Here is a 20,044-nt window from a genome sequence, read left to right as displayed (position 1 = left end):
TGACAAAGTCTTCTCATGAGAGTAAACATTTACAGTAATACTTAACAGAAATATAGATGCTAAAAATTCATTCTTCTTGACAACTGAAATTTTAGACAAAATCATTCTTGTTTCAAAAGACTGGCTTAGTAGTATTCAAGTCTTAGGCCAACCTGGTTTTCTCAGATCCCTCCTTATATTTAAAATGTAGTTATGAATTCAATTGATTTTTTTATTTTAACTTTTAAGAAAGATGGCAGAAATTTGATTTTTAATAAACTATATTAAATGCAGTTTTATTAGAAAGTTATGAGTCTGCTATAATGACAATACCACTGTACGAAATACTACCACTTGAGAACATATGGCATACTTTAAAAAAAAAAAAAAAAACCTCCTTTGAGGTTAATTTTTGTCTCCTGAAGGATTTCATTTTTGAAAACTCCCTAAGCGTACCTGGATCAAAAGGTAGAGTGATTAAGCTGGGTACTTTGGGTCTGAATTAAGTTGTGAATATTAAGAACCTGTGTTTACCTTCTTGTTAGACTCCAACTGAATTTAAAGCAATTCCAGAAAGAGTTCCCAAAACATTTTGAATAACAAGAAGGCTATTAGAATAGCAAGACAGCGTTTCAAGCTGGCTGCTCCACATCATAATAATCATTTGGATACTCATAAGTGTCATGTCTTTGGATGAGAAGTTGAATTATATGGCCTCTGATATCCCTTCCAATGTTTAATCTTTATAAGTATAATCATACCTCATACATACAAAATAATTCCTATACACCTCACACTGTATTAGGAATGGGCGTCTTAATAACACAGAAATACCATGCAACAGAGTACGTTTCCTTGGAAGCAATCACATTTAATTTGTTTCACCTAAAAGTATTGTGCCATTAAAATATACATAATAACTGAGTAATTACAAAAGCCAGCTTCTGTATCTTTAGTACTCATTTTAATATTAGTGAAGGTGATTAATACTTACATTTCAGATTAAATAGTCTGCAAAATAATTCAAGATAGGTCAATATTTATTAGACAATAACATAATTGTACCAAAGAACATTTCTAATAACTTCAAAGAAGTTATTACATTTTTTTAAAACCACTTTCCACAAAAGTTTCACAATAAACAAATTAATACATGATTGGCTCTGAACACCTTTAGACAAATTACTTTGGAAGTTATAAAAGAAAATGTTTTTCTTTCTCTTGTGCTGCTTTTTTTTCCCCCTTTCCCCTTCTGGCTCCCTCAGTAAATAATATTAGGTATGCAGACTCTGGAATTCCAGGAGAAAGAAATATTTTTGTATAGAGAAAAAAATGGTAAAAGTTGAGAATTGAACTTTTTTTTTTTTTTTTTTTTTCAAATTAAAATACAAAACTGGGTATATAAACAAGATAGTCTTTGGAAAATACATGGAATTTTCTCTTTCTAGTAGAATGTTAGCAACAATAGTTCTGCATTATTTTATCTTTCCCAATTGCATTTTTATTAGCATACATTTCAACTGTGTGCATGAAAGAAATTCTAAGTCAGACGTACTTAGATGATTTCTTCATTAAATGTTTTGGTTAATTCAGTAGCCAAGAAAATATGAGTTAAGAAACGAAAGACACACAGATATAATTACCAAGGCTTGAGCAGATATGACCTAGTAAAATCTGTCATTACCTCTGTTATGTTTCCCTTCTCCCAAAAGGAAAAAAAAAAGTCTTGCCAAAGTGAACAATATTCCAAAAGCTCAGCTTTGTGTGACCTAGGAATGGAGTGAGCTATCTGTAAAGCCTGGAGTGGTCCAAATAACGGATAACTTCCGTAACTGCTGGAGACAGCTGCTGGTCCCAAATCAGGCAGAATACTCAATCTTCAGTGACAGGAAAGGAAACAAAGTCCGAGCTTCTAAAACACATAATGGCACGTCCAAGAACGTGGTCGGACATAATCCAGAAATGTGGGCTACGAAGGTAAAAAAAAAGAGTGGGAAAAGTTTATTTGTGTGCAATGTGTGTATGGTTTGTGGGGCAGTGTCGTTCTGTGCTTCCGAGTGGTTTTGGACTGAGAGCAACCCCACGCTGCAAAAGCAGAACAGCCTCAGGCGATCTTCTAGGCTATAATCTTTAGGGAAGCAGGTTACCAGGTCTTGCTCCCTCAGAGCCACTGAACAGGTTCAAACTGCCAACCTTTCGGTTAGCAGCTAAGTGGTTAACCATTGCACCACCAGGGCTCCTTGTGGGAGGCAGGGTAAGAAATGTCAAATTATATATATTGGGGTTGTTATTTTTTCTCATTGCTGTTGTCAATCCCAACTCATGGCAACCTCATGTGTGTCAAAATAGAATTGTGCTCCATAGGGTTTTCAATGGCTGATTGCCAGGCCTTTCTTCCAAGGCACCTATGGGTGGACCTGAACCACCAACCTTCCTATTAGCAGCCATGCACATCAACCATTTGTACCACCCAGGGACCTCTTATATACTGTGTTGTTGTTATTAGGTGCTGTCAAGTTGGTGCTGTCTAGTTGGCTTTGACTCCTAGCAACCCTATGTACAACCAAACAAAATACTGTCTGGTCCTGCACCATCTACCCGTTGCTATGTTTGAGCCCCTAGTTGTAGCCACGTATGTATATATATATATATATATACACCTACATCTCTAAAGTATCTCTCAGCATTTCAGTGACCTTTAAGCTATAAGCAGCTAATTCAAAATACATTCAGTAATTTTATCTACAGTACAAACTTATTAATTTAGAAGCATTATGTGATGCTTTTGAAATCCAACAAACCTATAATCACATAATGGCATGGACTTTTTGGCAAATTCTAAGTAGGAACTACCTCTTTCTATATCTTGCCTTTTTCTTTTAGTAGCCTAAAATCTAAACGGTGGTAAAAGGTTACAGATGATTACGCACACATACACAAATGACTATAGTACAAGGTTTAAGATTACTGAATTATCTAAAGGGGGAACAGATGAAATACTGCAAAAGGTCCTTAGTAGGAAAGAGAAGTGAGAAAAGAATCTGAAAAAGTTTCATTGAAGATGTGGCATTCAACCTGGGCTTGGATAAGAAAATAGAGTCTGACACATGGACTATGAGTGTAAAAAGCAGCATGACCAGATACAATTACAGGGAGTCCAGAATCATCAGCAGTTAGTTCAGACACACAAAATGGATTAATGAGAAATGAGGAGGAAGTTAGTGTTAACCTAACAAAAACAGGGGACATAGAGAAGAGGCTTTGGGAGAGAGTGAATAATTTGATTGTGAATACTTTCAGTTTTTGGTGCCCAGCCAGATATACCAAAAAAGGCAAAATTCTTAAGAGAATGTATTAGGATGGGAGATTTAGATTTGGGAGTCACTAACACATAGCTAAAAGTCAAAGCTCTAAGGTTAAATGAGACTCATGGATGAGAAAGAAACAGCAATAGCAACAAAATAAGACCCACAGGCAATGGCACTCTAGGCATATCAAAATGGGGCTCAAAGGCATATCAGTGCTGCCTGGACATTTTTACAAAGATCACATTACTTTGGAATAAAAGGGGCAAAGATATTTAGGTGGTGAAAGGGAAAAAGAAACATACATACTACTGAGGGAAATCCTTAAGAATACCTACATTTTCAGGAGACAGGAAGGAAACTAGAAAGGAGCTTTAAAAAAAAAAAAAAAAAAAAGGCAGTAAAAGAGAAAAGACAGCCAATGGAGAGTTCAGTGTAAACAAAACTAAAGAGAGGAAAAATTTAAAGGACAGTGCAGTAAGACCAGATAATAAATTAATGCTTTTCCTTCATATTTCCCTACCCTCAACACTAATTCATTTTAACCTCCACTACTATTCTTCTCAATATTATCTATCAACTTTCACAAAGAGGGGACAGATAGGTTACTTTTCCACTCCATTGTGACTGAGGACTCACATTTTTCAGAGGACAATGCTGACGTGCATACCACTCTTGAGAATAAAAGCATAGAATAATTCCATGACCCACGAAAAGGGAAGTCCACATCATAACATTCCAAATTGGCCTTTTCCGACTATCGTTGACAATGAAGTTGAAAGCCACTAAAGTAAGGAAGAAGACAAAAAAAAATACAGTTATCAAAACAATCGATCAGAAGGCCAGTGTAGCAGGGGCAGGGGCTTGGGGACCATGGTTTCAAGGGACATCTAAGTCAACTGGCATAATCAAATCTATTAAGAAAACACTCTGCATCCCACTTAAGCGCTAGCAAGCGGCCACCTAAGATTCATCAATTGGTCTCAACCCACCTGGAGCAAAGAGGAATGAAGAACACCAAGGACACAAGGTAATTACAAGCCCAAGAGACAGAAAGGGCCACAGAAACCAGAGACTACATTAGCCTGAGACCAGAAGAACTAGATGGTGCCCAGCTACAACCGATGACTGCCCTGACAGGGAACACAACAGAGAACCCCTGAGGGAGAAGGAGAGCAGTGGGATGCAGACCCCAAATTCTTATAAAAAGACCAGGCTTAATGGTCTGACTGAGACTAGAAGAACCCCAGAGGTCATGGTCCCCAGACCTTCTGTTAGCCCAAGACAATAACCATTCCCAAAGCCAACTCTTCAGATAGGGATTGGACTGGGCTATGGGATAGAAAATGATACTGGTGAAGAGTGAACTTCTTGGATCAAGTAGACACATGAGACTATGTGGGCAGCTCCTGTCTGGAGAAGAGATGAGAGGGCAGAGGGGGTCAGAAGCTGGCTGAATGGACACAAAAACAGAGGGCAGAGGGAAGCAGTGTGCTGTCTCATTAGAGGGATAGCAACTATGAGTATATACAAGGTGTATATAAGTTTTCGTATGAGAGAATGACTTGGTTTGTAAACTTTCACTTAAAGCACAATTAAAAAAAAAACCACAATCAATCAGGAGATGAGGAGCCTCAGACATCTGCTGTCATTATTTAATAATCACAGTGAGCATCTACTATTCCTATACATATTTTATAACTCACTATTCTTATACATAAAAGTGAAACCTCAGAGTTGAATTTTATCAATGATTAATAGAAAATCAGAAAGTATTCAACAGATAAAAATATATCTCATGGAATTATTCATATTCTAACTTGCCGCTCTCAACCCACCCACAAAATGGTTAGTTTTCCAGGGGACGGGGGGAGTGTATACTGACAGTGCTTATGAATGGGGAAGTTGTTCCTACAGAGTTTTTAGGAGGTTATCTAATTCATTTCCCTACTTCAAAGTGTAAATACCCAGAAACATAGTTGTATATAATTGTTCCGATGGTCACTGTTCTTACCATCTGATAAACACTGGCTTGAAATGCAACATTACATACTATCTATTTTCTACACTGATTTTTACAGTTTCTTTTTTGTCTGATTTTCTCTTTTAGCATAATAGCCAGTACTCACAGCATGCCAACATACTTACTTCCAAAGAACATGAACAGCACGAAGAGCACTGGATAGAAAAAGCTCAAACAAAGAGCCAAGGCATACTCGTGCACTATGGCAGACACTGCAAAAACAGCTAACATGGCAGCCGATTTGAACCTCTTAGTGAAAAGCTAAAAAAAAAAAAAAAAAAAGAAGGAAAATATTAAAAACTAACAAAACATGAATTATATAAGACTTAATAATTGTCACATGCTAAAGTCACCTATTAATTATATTGGGTTTACGATTTACCAGCATAAGGGATGACACTCATTTTATTAAAAGCCTTTTCAAAAACAATAATGTTGAACAATCTGGGTAAGCTTTCAAAAACACTAACTCATATTTACAAGTCATAATGGCTGACAAAACAGTTTTCACATACAAACAACACATTGAGTCGTGATCTCTTAACACAGTATGGGAGAATAGGACAGGAATCCATTCTATTTTTATAGGTAATGAAAATAAGGCTTAGAAAGGGTAAGGGATGTGCTTTGTCTATATATGAAACTATAATTATAAATGACAGAACTAGCACTCGAATCCAGTGCTTTCTGTATCACAACAGGCTGTCACTTAGCCAAATGATGACCTGACATAACAACTAAAAAACAATATGGAAGATGCCAGGGTAAATCAGCCAGAAGATTTAAGATTGCATTTCATCAGTCTAAATACATTCTGCTCCAAAAACTGAATGTCATATTATGTCACTGATCGAAGAGATATAAATCAACATATAAGTGTTTCTCTACTTCTCTAACGAAATTTTTCTCCACTTCTTAAAAATAGTCTCCATTTCTTAAACAATAGTCAATTAAGTCTTGCTGCTTACCCAAAGGAAGTCGTTGTAAGCATAGTAATATAGCCAGTCATGGACTACCACATTCCAGGTCCTGTAATAGTTGGAGTATGATGTGGAGTTCCACCAATCCTGAAGAAAAAAGTAAAGGTATAAACTGAACAAAAAACTAAGAACTAAAACAAGCAAAAACCCTGCACATTCACAAAGAATACACTCATAACATAGTACCCAGAGTATATTATGATAAACTATGAGTCCATCTGGTGATTTCAGAAAAATCTTAAAAGACATTTTGATTAACAGTGTTCAATAAGATCTTAATCGTAGTTCTATATTATTAAAGCCTTAATTCATGTGGTCTAATTATCAAAAAAGTTATGATGGTACTCTCTTAATCTCTGCTAGTAAATCTGTAATAAAAACCAGGACACACAAAATCATTTAAATCTAATGTTCATTTAAACATTAATCAGTAAAACCTCCTCAGCTTGTGTTAAAGGCTGGGCTCTCTAGAGGAGCAAAACCGATGAGGTAGGTGTGTATATATGTATATATGTATATATATATATACACATAGAAAGAAAGAGAGAGAGATTTATCTCAAGGAAATGTCTCACATAGTTATAAAAAAAAAAAAAAAACATAGTTATACTAGTAAATCCCAAGCTCAGGGGTCAGGCATCAGGTCGAAGGCTTCTCCTGACTCATGTAGCTGCAGGGCCTGACGAAGTAAACATCAGTAGGTCAGATGGCAGGCTGCTGGCTCACAGGCTGCGGAGTTCAACGAATCCCAAGAACTAGAGGTCAGGTGATGATGAGTTGAAGGCAGGATCCAGAGCAAGCAAGTGAGCTTTGCCAGGATGCCCATATACATATATTGGATGCAGGCCACACCACCAAGGAAACTCCCCTAACAACTGATAGGCTAATCACATCACAGAGAAGACTACATCTTTACCAAACCAAAAAAACCAAACCCAGTGCCGTCGAGTCGATTCTGACTTACAGCGACCCTATAGGACAGAGTAGAACTATCCCAAAGAGTTTCCAAGGAGCACCTCGCGGATTCGAACTGCTGACCCTTTGGTTAGCAGCCGTAGCACTTAACCACTACACCACCAGGGTTTCCTACATCTTTACACAACTGCCAAATTACACCATTACATAACTGCCAAAGCTATATTATCACATAGCTGATGACTACTTCATTACATAAATGCCAAACCACTGAGATTCATGGCCCAGGGAAATTGACACATCACCTTAACCTTAGACATCACAGTCCACTCCTCGTCAACTAGGCATCTGTACACATCTCCTTAAGCCATACACAATCTCTAAATAAAGACAACTACAAAGTTATACTTGCACCTAACATGATACAACTAACATGCATACAACGAAAAATGCTCTAGCACTATTTACATCTTATATTTTGTAAGTGAAGAACACAAAAATATTTGATGCAGACATAAAAGAAAGAATTGTTATCATTGTTAGATACTGCCGAGTCAATTCTGACTCAAAGCAACCCTATGTACAACAGAAACCCTGCCCAGTCCAGCACCATCCTCACAATCATTGCTACAGTTGAGCCCACTGCTGCAGCCACTGTGTCAATCCTTTTCGTTGAGGATCTTCCTCTCTTTTGCTGACCCTCTACCTTACCAAGCATGATGTCCTTCTCCAGGGACTAGTCCCTCCTGATAACAGCATTCTGGCTGTACTTCTTCCAAGGCAAATTTGCTCATTCTTCTGGGAATCCATGGTATACTCAATGTTCTTCACCAACACCATCAGAAATACAACTGCAGTCTTCGTTTCTGCAACTGGTCACGTGGTCATAACTGGTATTTAGAACGACCTTCTTCCACCACCCATTCTGCATTACCTTTACCCTCAGCAGCAAGTGCCTCAGCTGGTTGTGGTTCGTTGCCTCGTGGGGTTGACACAAAACCTTCATTCCTGAAGGGTCTGGGCCATACTAGCCATGTCAGAATTGGGTTGCTGTAGTTTTCCATTACCCTTTAATCACAGGGCATGGTAGTACTAAGAGACACCCTACAGAATTTGTTGTATCTCATACATACTTTTTTTTAACTTCCATCATGCAATGTTGTTGTTGGTAGGTGCCGTCAAGTCTTTTCTGACTCACAGCAACCTTATGTACAACAGAACAAAACACTGACCAGTCCTGCACTATCCTCACGATCGTTGTTATGCTTGAGCCCACTGTTGCAGCCACTGTGTCAATCCACATCCTTGAGGGTCTTCCTCTTTTTCACTGACCTGCTACCAAGCATGATGTCCTTCTCCAGGGACCAATCCCTCCTGATAACTGTCCAAACTATGTGAGACATAGTCTCACCATCCGTGCTTCTAAGGAGCATTCATTAAGCAATATCAATCTGATTTTCTCGTGGTAGATTCAATCACATCAGCCAATATGGTAACTCCCATCTTTGCCTATCGATTCAGAGGCATGAGGAGTCCAAAATGACTGGGTGGCATTCTCAATTTCCAGTTCAATGGAATCCATGTTGTGTCCAGGTGGGAGCATTCCTCCCTTTGGAACTAAGATGTCTAGGCCCACAGAGCATAGGGTCACAGGGACAGGAAGCAAAAATTTTGGTTCATTAGAGTTAATAACGAGTGGCACCACTCCCATCTCCACCCTTTGATTCCTAGAACTGTGAATCCTGGCTATGAGTAAAACAACACCATATACTGGACACTGGTTTAGTGCATATACAGCCAGTCGAAACTGACTCAATGGTAACGGGTAATGGGTAGACAACATTGCCGCAACCCTGCATAGCGTTGCCACCTAACTGGCAAACATAACTGTGTCTTTAGAAAGCCATACCATCGTCCCATCAAGCTAGCTGCTTCAGGATGATGGGGAACATGATAAGACCAGAGAATTCCGTGAGCATCGGCCCACTGCCAAACTTCATTTGCTGTGAAGTGAGTCCCTTGATCAGAGGTGATTCTTTAAGGAGTACCACGATGGTGTATAAGGCATTCTGTGATTACATGGATGGTGGTTTTGGAAGATGACTAGCATGCAGGGAAGGCAAATCCATATCCAGAGTAAGTGTCTATCCCATTCATAAAGAAACGCTACCCTTTCCATGATGGAAGAGGTCCAAACGTAATCAATCTGCCACCAGGTTGCTAGCTGATTGCCTCAAGGAATGGTGCCATATCGGGGACTCATTTTTGGTCTCCGCTGCTGGCAGACTGGGTATTCACAGTGGCTGTAGCCAAGTCGGCTTTGGTGAGTGGAAGTTCGTGTTCCTGAGCCCATGGATAAGATCTATCCCTGCCACCATGGCAACCTGGTTCATGACCCCATTGGGCAATGACAGGAGTAGCTGGGGAAAGAGGATGACTGGTTTCCATAGAATGTGTCAGCCTATCCACTTGATTGTTAAATAAATGTTCCACTGCTGAGGCCACCCTTTGGTACGCATTCACATAAGACACAGATGTTTTCCCCTTTTTTGGCACATTCAGAGAGGTCTATCCACATACATCTTCACCAAACCTCCTTACCACCAATTTTCCAATCACGTTCCTTCCAAGTCCCTGACCATCCAGCCAAACCACTGGCCACAGTCCATGAATCAGTATACAATTGCACATTTGGACATTCTCCTCTCAAACAAAGTGAACAACATGGGTGCTGCTCGAAGTTCTTCCTCTTGGATTTCCCTTCACCACTGTCCTTCAGGAGGGTTCCAGAAAGTAGCTACAGTGCTGCTGCTGTACACTTTTCAGTGGTGCCTGCTTATCGCCCAGAACCTTCTGTAAGGCATGAGTTTTCTCTTCCTCAGTCAACTGATCATAAGGAAACCCTTATGAAGCCATAGGTACAGACTGGGAGAGAGAAGATAACTTGACAGGAGTGGAGACCATGGGTTTTTAGGGCCACTTCCTGTTAACTTGTGCCTTCAGGTCTTGCTAGAGCCTAGTCTAGTATGTAATACTTCTATTTAACAATGGAGTGCTGCTGTGGATGTCCAACTTTATGACTCTGTGGGTCAGACAACACCCAGTTCACAATGGGCAGCTCAGGCTGCATGTGACCTGGTAGTTCACGGTTAAGCGTTCAGTCTCTACTAAGGCCCAGTAACAAGCCGAAAGCTGTTTCTCAAAAGGAGTGTAGTTATCTGCAGAGAACATCAGGAGTTTGCCCCAAAATCCTAAGGGTCTGTACTGTGGTTCACCAACAGAGGCCTGCCAAAGGATCCAAATGGTATCTCTATCTGCCACTAACAATTCAAACACCATGGGATCAGCCAGATCACATGGCCCAATTGGCAGAGCAGTTTTCACGGCAGCCTAAACCTGTTGCAGAGCCTTCTCTTCTTCTGGGCCCCACTCAAAACGAACAGCTTTTTGAGTCACTTGGTAAACAGGCTGGAATAGCACACCCATATGAGGAATACATTGCCTCCAGAATCCAAAAAAGGCTGACTAGGCATTGTGCCTCCTTCTTAGTTGTAGGAGGGGCCATATGTAACAGCTTATCCTTCATTTTAGAAGGAATATCTCAACATGCCCCAAACCACTGGACTCCTAGAAATTTCACTGTGGTGGAAGGTGCCTGAATTTTTGCCAGATTAATTTCCCATGCTCTAGTACACAAATGTTTTACCGTTAAGTGTAGAGTCACTGACACTTCTTCCTTACCAGGTCCAGTCAGCATAATATTATCGATGTAATAGACCAGTGTAACGTCCAGCGGAAGAAAAAGGCAATCGAGGTCCCTGTGGACTAAAGTATGACATAGAGCTGGAGAATTGATATATCTCTAAAGTAGGCAACTGAAGGTATATTGCTGGCCTTACCAAATGAAGGTATTTCTGGTGTTCCTTCAAAACCAGAACTGAGAAAAAGGCATTGCTCAGACCAATAGTTGCACACTAGGTACCAGGAGATGTATTAATTTGCTCAAGCAATAAAACCACATCTGGAACAGCAGCTGCAATTGGAGTCACCACCTGGTTAAGTTTACAGTAATCCGCTGTCATTGTCCAAGATCCATCCATTTTTTGCACAGGCCAAATAGGGGAGTTGAATGGGGATGTGGTGGGAATCACCACTGCTGCATCCTTCAAGTCCTTGATGGTGGCAGTAATCTCTGCAATCCCTCCAGGAACATGGTATTGTTTTTGGCTTATTATTTTCCTAGGTAGGGGCAGTTCTAATGGCTTTCACTTGGCTTTCCCTACCATAACAGCCCTTACTCCACTTGTCAAGGATCCAATGTGGGGGTTCTACCAGTTGCTGAGTGTATCTATTCTAAGTATGCATTCTGCAACTGGGAAAAATCACTATATGATGGGCTCAGGAACCCACTGGACCTACTGTGAGACAAAACTGAGCTAAGACTGCACTAATAATCTGACCTCTATACGCCCTCACTCTGGTGGCCACAGTGATGTTTTGGGTCTCCTGGAATTAGTGTCAGTTCAGAGCCAGTATTCAGTAATCCCCCAAAAGTCTGGTTTTTTCCTTTTCCCCAATAAACAGTCACTCTGGTAAAAGGGCACACACACCTTTGGGAAAAGCTAGGAGAAAGATTAACAGTATAAATTTTGGGCAGTGTAGTGTGGTCTTTCCTCAAGGGCACCTGGCCTCCCCTTCATTCAGGGGGTTGTGGGTCTATAAACTGGCTCAAGTCTGGGAAGTGACTGAAGGGCCAAGACACTCTATTCTGGCGATTCAAGTTAAGAGTGCCATTCACTTGACCTAGAATTCTTCCACTTGTACAGATCAAGTAAATATTTAGTTGATTTCCCATCTCTTTCACTCCTAAGGACAGATGTCATGTCTAAGTAGCCAACACCATAAGTCCGTATGAGTCAGACTATTCTGATTACTGCTTTGACTCTGTTTTCCATTATGGTAACCATACCCACCTTGTCTTTGTCGACTGAGCACTGCCATTTGGCCCCTACCACCATGGCATGGTGTCCAATTAGCCCCATCATAGTTAGGTATCTTAATTCAGTTACGGCAGTTCCACTGTCAAATCTGACTTACATAAAATAGCAATCACAGCAGTCTTCAAAAGGATGCTGGGCCTCCCTTCACAAATTTGTTCCTCACTGTTGTGGTAAAAGGTGTGTCCTCTGGGCACTCCTCTGTGAGTCTGTGGGTCTAACCTGAATAAATCCACACTAAGAGGCCAAAAAAAAAAAAAAAAAAATTTTTTTTTTTTTAAGAGGCTAAGTTCCCTAAGCCTTTGGATACCTTTTTCTACAGGATACCAAGGCAGGTCTGGTACATCAACTTGATTTAGTGTAGAGTACCACATAATCCAGGCTTCAGTGACCCAACCAAATAACATTATTAGATCCTTTCCTAACCTCTCAAGCTGAAACAGTGAATGATGAATCTGTGCTTAGTGGGCCCATATCAATAAACTCAGACTGATCCAACTTTATGTTCCTTATACCATTATGCCACACCCTTAACAGTCATTTCAACATAAATTTCCCAGGTTTCTGTTTGTACATACTAGAAAAGTCAAGCAGTTCTTTTGCAGTACTCCTCTTGGGTCACAGTTTATACTTCACCTTTTGAGGCTTGCTAGGACTTAAGTCTAGTTATAGGTCTAGAAGCAAAAATGGGTTGTGGTGGTAGGTCTCAGGAACATTCAGCATTGACTTGTAACGCATCTACCCTCAGACAAAGACTCTTCAGGCACAGCTGGTGTAATCTCATCTGATGAGGGTGGAGGGGCTAACGCTTTTACTGGAAAGGGTGGATTAGCAGACAAAAATGATCTCTTCAGATGGGAGTAAGTGGGCTGCTTCTGTTGGCAGGAGTGATTCAATGGCATTTAGGGGCTCAATGTCCCCAGCTTCCTGATTATCTGCCCATATGTCCCCATCCCAAGTTTTAGGATTCCATTTCTTCCAATCGATGCCCTCACTTTAACTTCAGACACAGTTTGAGGTTGGGAATTTAGTTGGCATTATAATTCGGCCACTCTTATGATAAGACTCTAGGTTTGGTTTTCAGCAGTATCAGCTCTGTTACAAGAAATAAGACTTCCTTTCAGGGCACAAAGGGCCACTTTCAGGTCTTTTTGCAGCACCTGAGTTGTGACTCTGAAGCCCTGAGCTCATCTCTTTTTTTTACAACTTTGCCTATCAAAAGTAGGACTAACCAATCAGCTTCCCTATACTTTTCATTCTGACAAAACTGTAGAAAAATATCAAACATGATCACCCCGAGCCTCTCTTCTCACCAATACTTGATCTATTGGTGGTGATAATTTGCACATTAATATTGCCACCTCATGCCATGGATTAGTAGCGCCCTCTTTACTACTGGACACAGTGACATCAGTGCCTTTAAGACTAGTCAGACTTGAGAACCAATTTAGAAAATTGATTCGTATGATTTTGTTTCTCTAGAACCATTCTTGGTACCAAATGTCTTAGGCTGGGTTCTCTAGAGAAGCGGAACCAATGAAGCATATATCTATATATCGAAAGAAAAAGAGAGTTAAGAAAGGTTTATCTCAAGGAAATGGCTCATGTGATTATAAAAAACCCAAAAGGCTGGCAAGTCCCAAGTTCATGGGTCAGACATCAGGATGGAGGTTTCTCCTGACTCACACAGCTGCAGGCACTGACGAATCCAATATCGGGAGGTAAGACGGCAGGCTGCTGGCTCACAGGCTGCAGAGTTCAACGAATCCCCAAAACTGGAGATCAGATGATGACGAGTCAGATGCAGGATCCAGAGCAAGCGAGCTTTGCAAGAATGTCTGTATATATATTGGATGCAGGCCACACCCTCAGTGAAACTCCCCTTACAACTGTTGGGCTGATCACATCAGATCACATCATGGAGGATGACTACATCATTACACAGCTGCCAAACCACTGAGAATGTTGGCCCAGCCAACTGGACACAACCTTAACCATCATGCCTTGCTAAAAATAATGAGAGATTTCTAAAGGCCTTGTAGGCTAGATAGAATGCTAACACGAACACTTGTTTGGTATGCCAATGTTTGCTGCAACACTATTCACAATAGAAAAATGGTGGAAACAGCCTAAATGTCATCCAGCAACAGATGACTGGATAAACAAAATGTTTTACACACATACAATGGAGTACTACTTAGCCATAAAGAGAAACGAAGTTAGGATACATGCTATAACATGGATAAATCTTGAAAACATTATGTTCAGTGAAATCAGTCAATCACAAAAGGACAAATATTAAATGATCTCATTTATATAAAATAACAAGAATAGGCAAATGCTTAATAGTGGTTACCATGAGCACAAGGGAGAAGGAAAGTGGGGGAGGGTGGGTCTTTGTTTAGGAAGCAGTGAGTTTCTGTTTACAGTAATGGTAAATTTGACAATGATTATGGGTGATGGTTGCACAACACGATTAATGTAATTGATATCACCAAACTGTACATCTGAAAAATGTTAATTGTGGTCCTAAAAAACCAGTCAATTTTAAAGGAATGAACAGTCGGAGAAGTCTTGCAACGCACTGTGAAAAAGTGTTTTCCTACTTTAATTGCCAGTATGTCCTCACAGGATGCAGCAAAAACCATTTTCTGTATGAAGGCAGCATTTACTACATATATGTAAAAGAAAAGAAGGGGCTATGCTAATTAATCTATTATAGAATTCTGGACTTAATATTGGTAAAACTGGAATGGAAAAATATTTCACAATATTTATGTTAAAAAGCTGGTAATATTAGCCAACAGCACTTAAGCACTTAGCAAGGAGGAAGTAAATAAAATATAAAAAGAAAGATCAGTCTAAGTATAATACTACCTTATAAAACATCCTGTCACCAAAGCGTAACATCTCAGCAAAGGCATTGAGCCAGCAATGCAAGACAGCAAAAAAAGTAAGGAATAGAATCAGCACACCTAAAAATAAGATTAATAATATTTAGAGTCTCCAACAGCTCACATACCAAGGAATTAATTATCTGTCATCATTTGCTTATCCAGAATTATTTTGTAAAATAAAAGTTATTACCATTCCTCTTTATCCATTCCACAGGTACTACAGTGTTCTTTTGAATTTTATTGCTTTAATTTTATAAAAGAATAATTTCTAAATGGTTTTACAGACAACGGATAACCTAGGCTGTTTTTAATAGAAAGCCTTAGACGTATGGCTTAACCTGGTATACAAGACTCTTTAAAAATCTGGTACCTATATGTCCCTCTAAACCAGTTGTTTTCAACTGAGGGAGATTTTTGTCCCCCAGGGATATCTGGCAATTCTACAGACACTTTTGGTTGTCACAACTGGGGGTTGTGACGCTAGTATCTAGAGGGGAGAGGACAGAACGCTGCTAAATGTTCTACAATACACAGGACAGCCCCCCAAACAAGGAATTATCTGGCTCAAAATGTTAACAGCGACGAGATTGACAAACTCTGGTCTAAACTTATCTTTGACAACTCTACCTCCAGAGTTGTAAACATCATCTATAAATGGAATTCTAGCATTCCAAACTATTCCATGCCTTTGCATTCATTTCATTACCTGGAAAGACCTTTGCACCACTTCTCTGCCAAGCAAACACCTATTTTTTAAAGACCCAATGTTAAATGTTATCGCTAACAGGAAATAAAGTCCCTAAGCATTTTGTTTATCCTGCTTGTGTAGTATACACTAAACTATGTTGTAAAATATCCGTTTACATGTGTACCTCTTTCATTCGTTTATTTAAAAAATACTTATAGAGCATCTGTTGCATAACAGACACTATAGTAGGGATTGCTACTGGCTATAAGACACAATCCTTGCTCTCAAGGAATCTGTAGCCTAGTTAGGAAGACACATAAATATGTAACACATATACCATTCCAGAGACAGACACAGAGCCTACTGGAGTTAAGTCTCTTGGCAGACAGGAAGGGTTAGCTGGAGGAAGCCAGGAAGAGAGAAGGCGAAGGCAGAAAACATTAGCGATATTTAACAAGTAGAGAAAAGACAATGAGTAAGGGAAGGGAAATATAATCAAACTAAGTTCTCAGAAGGTAAAGATTAAGTATATCTTGGTCACTGCTGTATCATCAGCACCTGGCACACAGCGGGCACTCGTTTATCTCTAGTTAAAAAAAATAAGTTGAATGAATGCAGTTAGGACACTGAAGTATGGTCAAAGAGATTGGAGGAGAGATTTAAAAAAGCAAGTGGTCAACAGCATCCAATGCTTCATGGAAGTCAAAAAGAATAAGGGCTAAACCATCTGCTGGATTTAGAATCAGGAGGTTACTAATGATTTTAACAAAGGTCACTTTAGTGGCCTGGTGGGATTAGAAGCAAAAAAATAATGAGCTTAACAGGAAGAGAAAGCATAAATATGGACTGCCCACACTCCAGAGAAAGCAAAACTTGAGTGAAAGCCAGACGATAAATCTAAGAATTGGCCTGAGACTAGAAGGACAACACCTTATTTTTGAGATAAATGGAAAAGAGATCAAGATGGGTATAAATGTGTAGATGAGTTTATGAGGAAAGGGGAAGTATTACCCAAATAGCTTTTTATCTTCCCTGAGAACGTATGAATGACCACATTAACCAGTACCCATGTTACCTGGCAAGATGGAGTTAAACACACACAGGACCAGGACACGAGCGCTGAAGGGCTCCTGTTTGATATTCCGAAACAAGGGGGCACAAAGCCTTTCAAAGATGTAGTACACATAAAAAAAGCAACCAAAAATCTGGAATGTAACAAAGATATAATTATAATAACGGTGGCTTGATAAGGAAAGACTAAGGGTGATATTTTTTTCCTCCAAAGCAAAGTACATTTTTTTCTCTAAAGGAAAGTAATGTTTACATATATGTTCCATTTAACTCTAGCACATAAGATTGTCAAGGTCCCCGGGTAGCACAAACAGTTTGCAACCAACTGACTACTAATTAAAAGGTTGGCGATTCAAACCCACCCAGCAATGCTCTGGAGAAAGACCTGGTGATCTGCTTCTGTAAAGATTATAGCCAAGAACACACTCTGGAGCAGTTGTACTCTGTTTAACACACAGGGCTACTATGCATCAGAACTGACTTGATGCCAAGGTGTTTGGTTTTGGTATATAAGACTGCCGAACCATAATCTTTCAGAGGTTATTACTCAAGCTAGTTTTTACCATACCCTTTTCTAACCCTTTACCAAATGACATTTTAAAAAAATCAGACTCTTCTAGAACTTGTTATCCCTGCTACATGAAACCTACAACAAAAGAACTTATTTCATAAATGGTATTTGATTTAGACAAGAATATAAAATGGGATCTTACAGGATTTTTGATTCACGAAAGAACTTATTTCATAAATGGTATTTGATTCAGGCAAGAATACAAAATGGGATCTTATGGGATTTTTGATTCTGATCATTGGGAGTGGTGAGACAGCCCAAACCATACCTGCTTCACACACACAAACACACAAATTGGGGGATGGCTGTTATGTTGAGGAAACCCATAGAATTACTTTAACTTAAAATAATTTTTTTTTTTTTTAATGGAAGAAAATTACTTTTGGCATTAGTAAAAATGAATACCATTTACAGTACTGGGAATAGTTTAAAAGACTTCACTGTCTCAATAAAAAGCGTTCTAGAGCCCCTAGCGATTTACCAATACTTAAAATGGATTAAATTATTGTTATAAATAGTAATTCCTTTTTCCCACCAATCAATACATTAAGCATTAGTCAGTTAAAAAAAAAATGTACCTGTGCAAACTGTGTAGCAACATAACCCCATCTTATAGTAGGAGTCCTAAAAAGGAAGAAACAAAACCGGTTTTCTAAATAAATACTGAACTTTAATAAATACCTTCACAATTAATACTCTTTTTTCTATATAGAACATTGTTTATGATGATATGAAGTACCTGAATAATTCTGTCAAGAATTACTGTATCACTCCACTGGTCTCAACCCCTTCAGGAGCAAAGGAGAATGAAGAAAACTAAAGACACAAGGGAAAGATTAGTCCAAAGGACTAATGGACCAACCACATCTACCACAGCTTCCACCAGTCTGAGTTCAGTACAACTAGATGGTGCCCGACTACCACCACTGACTGCTCTGACAGGGATCACAATAGCGGGTCCCAGACAGAGCTGGAGAAAAATGTAGAACAAAATTCTAACTCACAAAAAAAGACTAGACTTACTGGCCTGACACAGACTGAAGAAACCCCGAAAGTATGGCCCCCGGACACCCTTTTAGCTCAGTAATGAAGTCACTCCCGAGGTTTACCCGTCAGCCAAAGATTAGACAGGCCCATGAAACAAGACTAAAGGAGCATACCAGCCCAGGGGCAAGGGCTAGAAGGCAGGAGGGGACAGGAAAGCTGGTAATAGGGAACCCAAGGCCAGGAAGGGAGAGGGTTGACATGTCGTGGGGTTGTTAATTAACTGTTTAATGAGAAACTAGTTTGCTCTATGAACCTTCATCCAAAGTATAATTAAAAAAAAAGAGTTATTGTATCACCTCCTAAAAATTAAATACTTATGCTCATTAAAAGACTTTATCGAAGTAGATAAGAATTACTTTAGGTAAGGGGAAGGGCAACACTCAATACAGCGGAGGTCAGCACAACTGGACTAAACGAAAAGCAAAGAAGTTCCCTGAATAAAGTGAATGCTTCGAAGGTCAGCAAAGCAGGGGCAGGGGTTTGGGGACTATGGCTTCAGGGGACATCTAAATCAACTGGCAAAATAAATTCTATTAAGAAAATATTTTGCATCCCACTTTGAAGTGTGGCGCCTGGGGTCTTAAACACTAGCAAGCGGCCATCTAAGATGCTTCAATGAGTCTCAACCCACCTGGATCAAAGGAGAATGAAGAACACAAAGCTCACGAGGTAATTATGAGCCCAAGAGACAGAAAGGGCTACATCAACTAGAGACTACATCATCCTGAGACCAGAAGAACTAGATGGTGCCAGCCACAACCGATGACTGCCCTGACAGGGAACACAACAGAGAGCCCCTGAGGGAGCAGAAAAACAGCGGGATGCAGACCCCAAATTCTCATAAAAAGACCAGACTTAATGGTCTGACTGAGATTAGAAGGACCCCGGCGCTCATGGTCCCCAAACCTTCTGTTGGCCCAGGACAGGAACCATTCCCAAAGCCAACTCATCAGAAATGGATGGGACTGGACAATGGGTTGGAGAGAGATTCTGATGAGGAGTGAGCTACTTGTATCAGGTGGATACTTGAGAGTATGTTGGCATCTCCTACCTGGAGGGGAAATGGGAGGGCAAGGGGGTTAGAAAAATGGTCACGAAAGGAGAGACTGGAAGGAGGGAACGGGCTGACTCATTAGGGGGAGCGTAAATGGGAGTACGTAGTAAGGTGTATATAAGTTTATATGTGAGAGACTGACTTGATTTGTAAACTTTCACTTAAAGCACAATTAAAATTAAAAAAAAAAAATTTTATTGAAAGAGTAAAAAGAACCTACAGACTGGGCACCAACATATCTAACCAGTGTCTAATAGCTAAAATATATAGAAAATGTCAACACCTCAACAAGAAAAACAATCCAATCAAATATGGGCAAAGGACACGAACAGACACCTCACCAAAGAAGACATTCATGCAACTAATAAACACATGAAGAGATGCTCGCGACCATTAGCCATTAACCAACCAAACCAAACCCACTGCTGTCGAGTCAATTCTGACTCAGTGACCCTACAGGACAGAGTAGAACTGCCCCACAGCATTTCCAAGGAGCAGCCGGTGGACTGGAACTGCC

The 20,044-nt window shown here is 39.9% G+C and overlaps 1 protein-coding gene across 1 annotated transcript in view; it reads right to left on the bottom strand.

The window, feature by feature from the left end:
- Positions 1–364: 364 nt before the first annotated feature.
- The window catches only part of SOAT1 (sterol O-acyltransferase 1), a 76,611-nt gene continuing 56,931 nt past the window's right edge, over positions 365–20,044 (bottom strand). The window contains exons 10-16 of the mRNA XM_049868437.1: positions 18,005–18,050; positions 16,860–16,989; positions 15,077–15,174; positions 6,276–6,374; positions 5,433–5,568; positions 3,924–4,069; positions 365–1,948 (exon numbers count right to left, since the gene is read on the bottom strand). Of these exons, the coding sequence (XP_049724394.1) occupies positions 1,892–1,948; positions 3,924–4,069; positions 5,433–5,568; positions 6,276–6,374; positions 15,077–15,174; positions 16,860–16,989; positions 18,005–18,050 (712 nt within the window). The 3' untranslated portion in view covers positions 365–1,891. The remainder of the gene's footprint in view (positions 1,949–3,923; positions 4,070–5,432; positions 5,569–6,275; positions 6,375–15,076; positions 15,175–16,859; positions 16,990–18,004; positions 18,051–20,044) is intronic.

Source organism: Elephas maximus, chromosome 24 (assembly GCF_024166365.1).
Source record: "Elephas maximus indicus isolate mEleMax1 chromosome 24, mEleMax1 primary haplotype, whole genome shotgun sequence".
NCBI lineage: Eukaryota > Metazoa > Chordata > Mammalia > Proboscidea > Elephantidae > Elephas > Elephas maximus.
The sequence above is the reverse complement of the archived record's forward strand: the minus strand, read 5'-3'. Positions and strand labels throughout refer to the sequence as shown.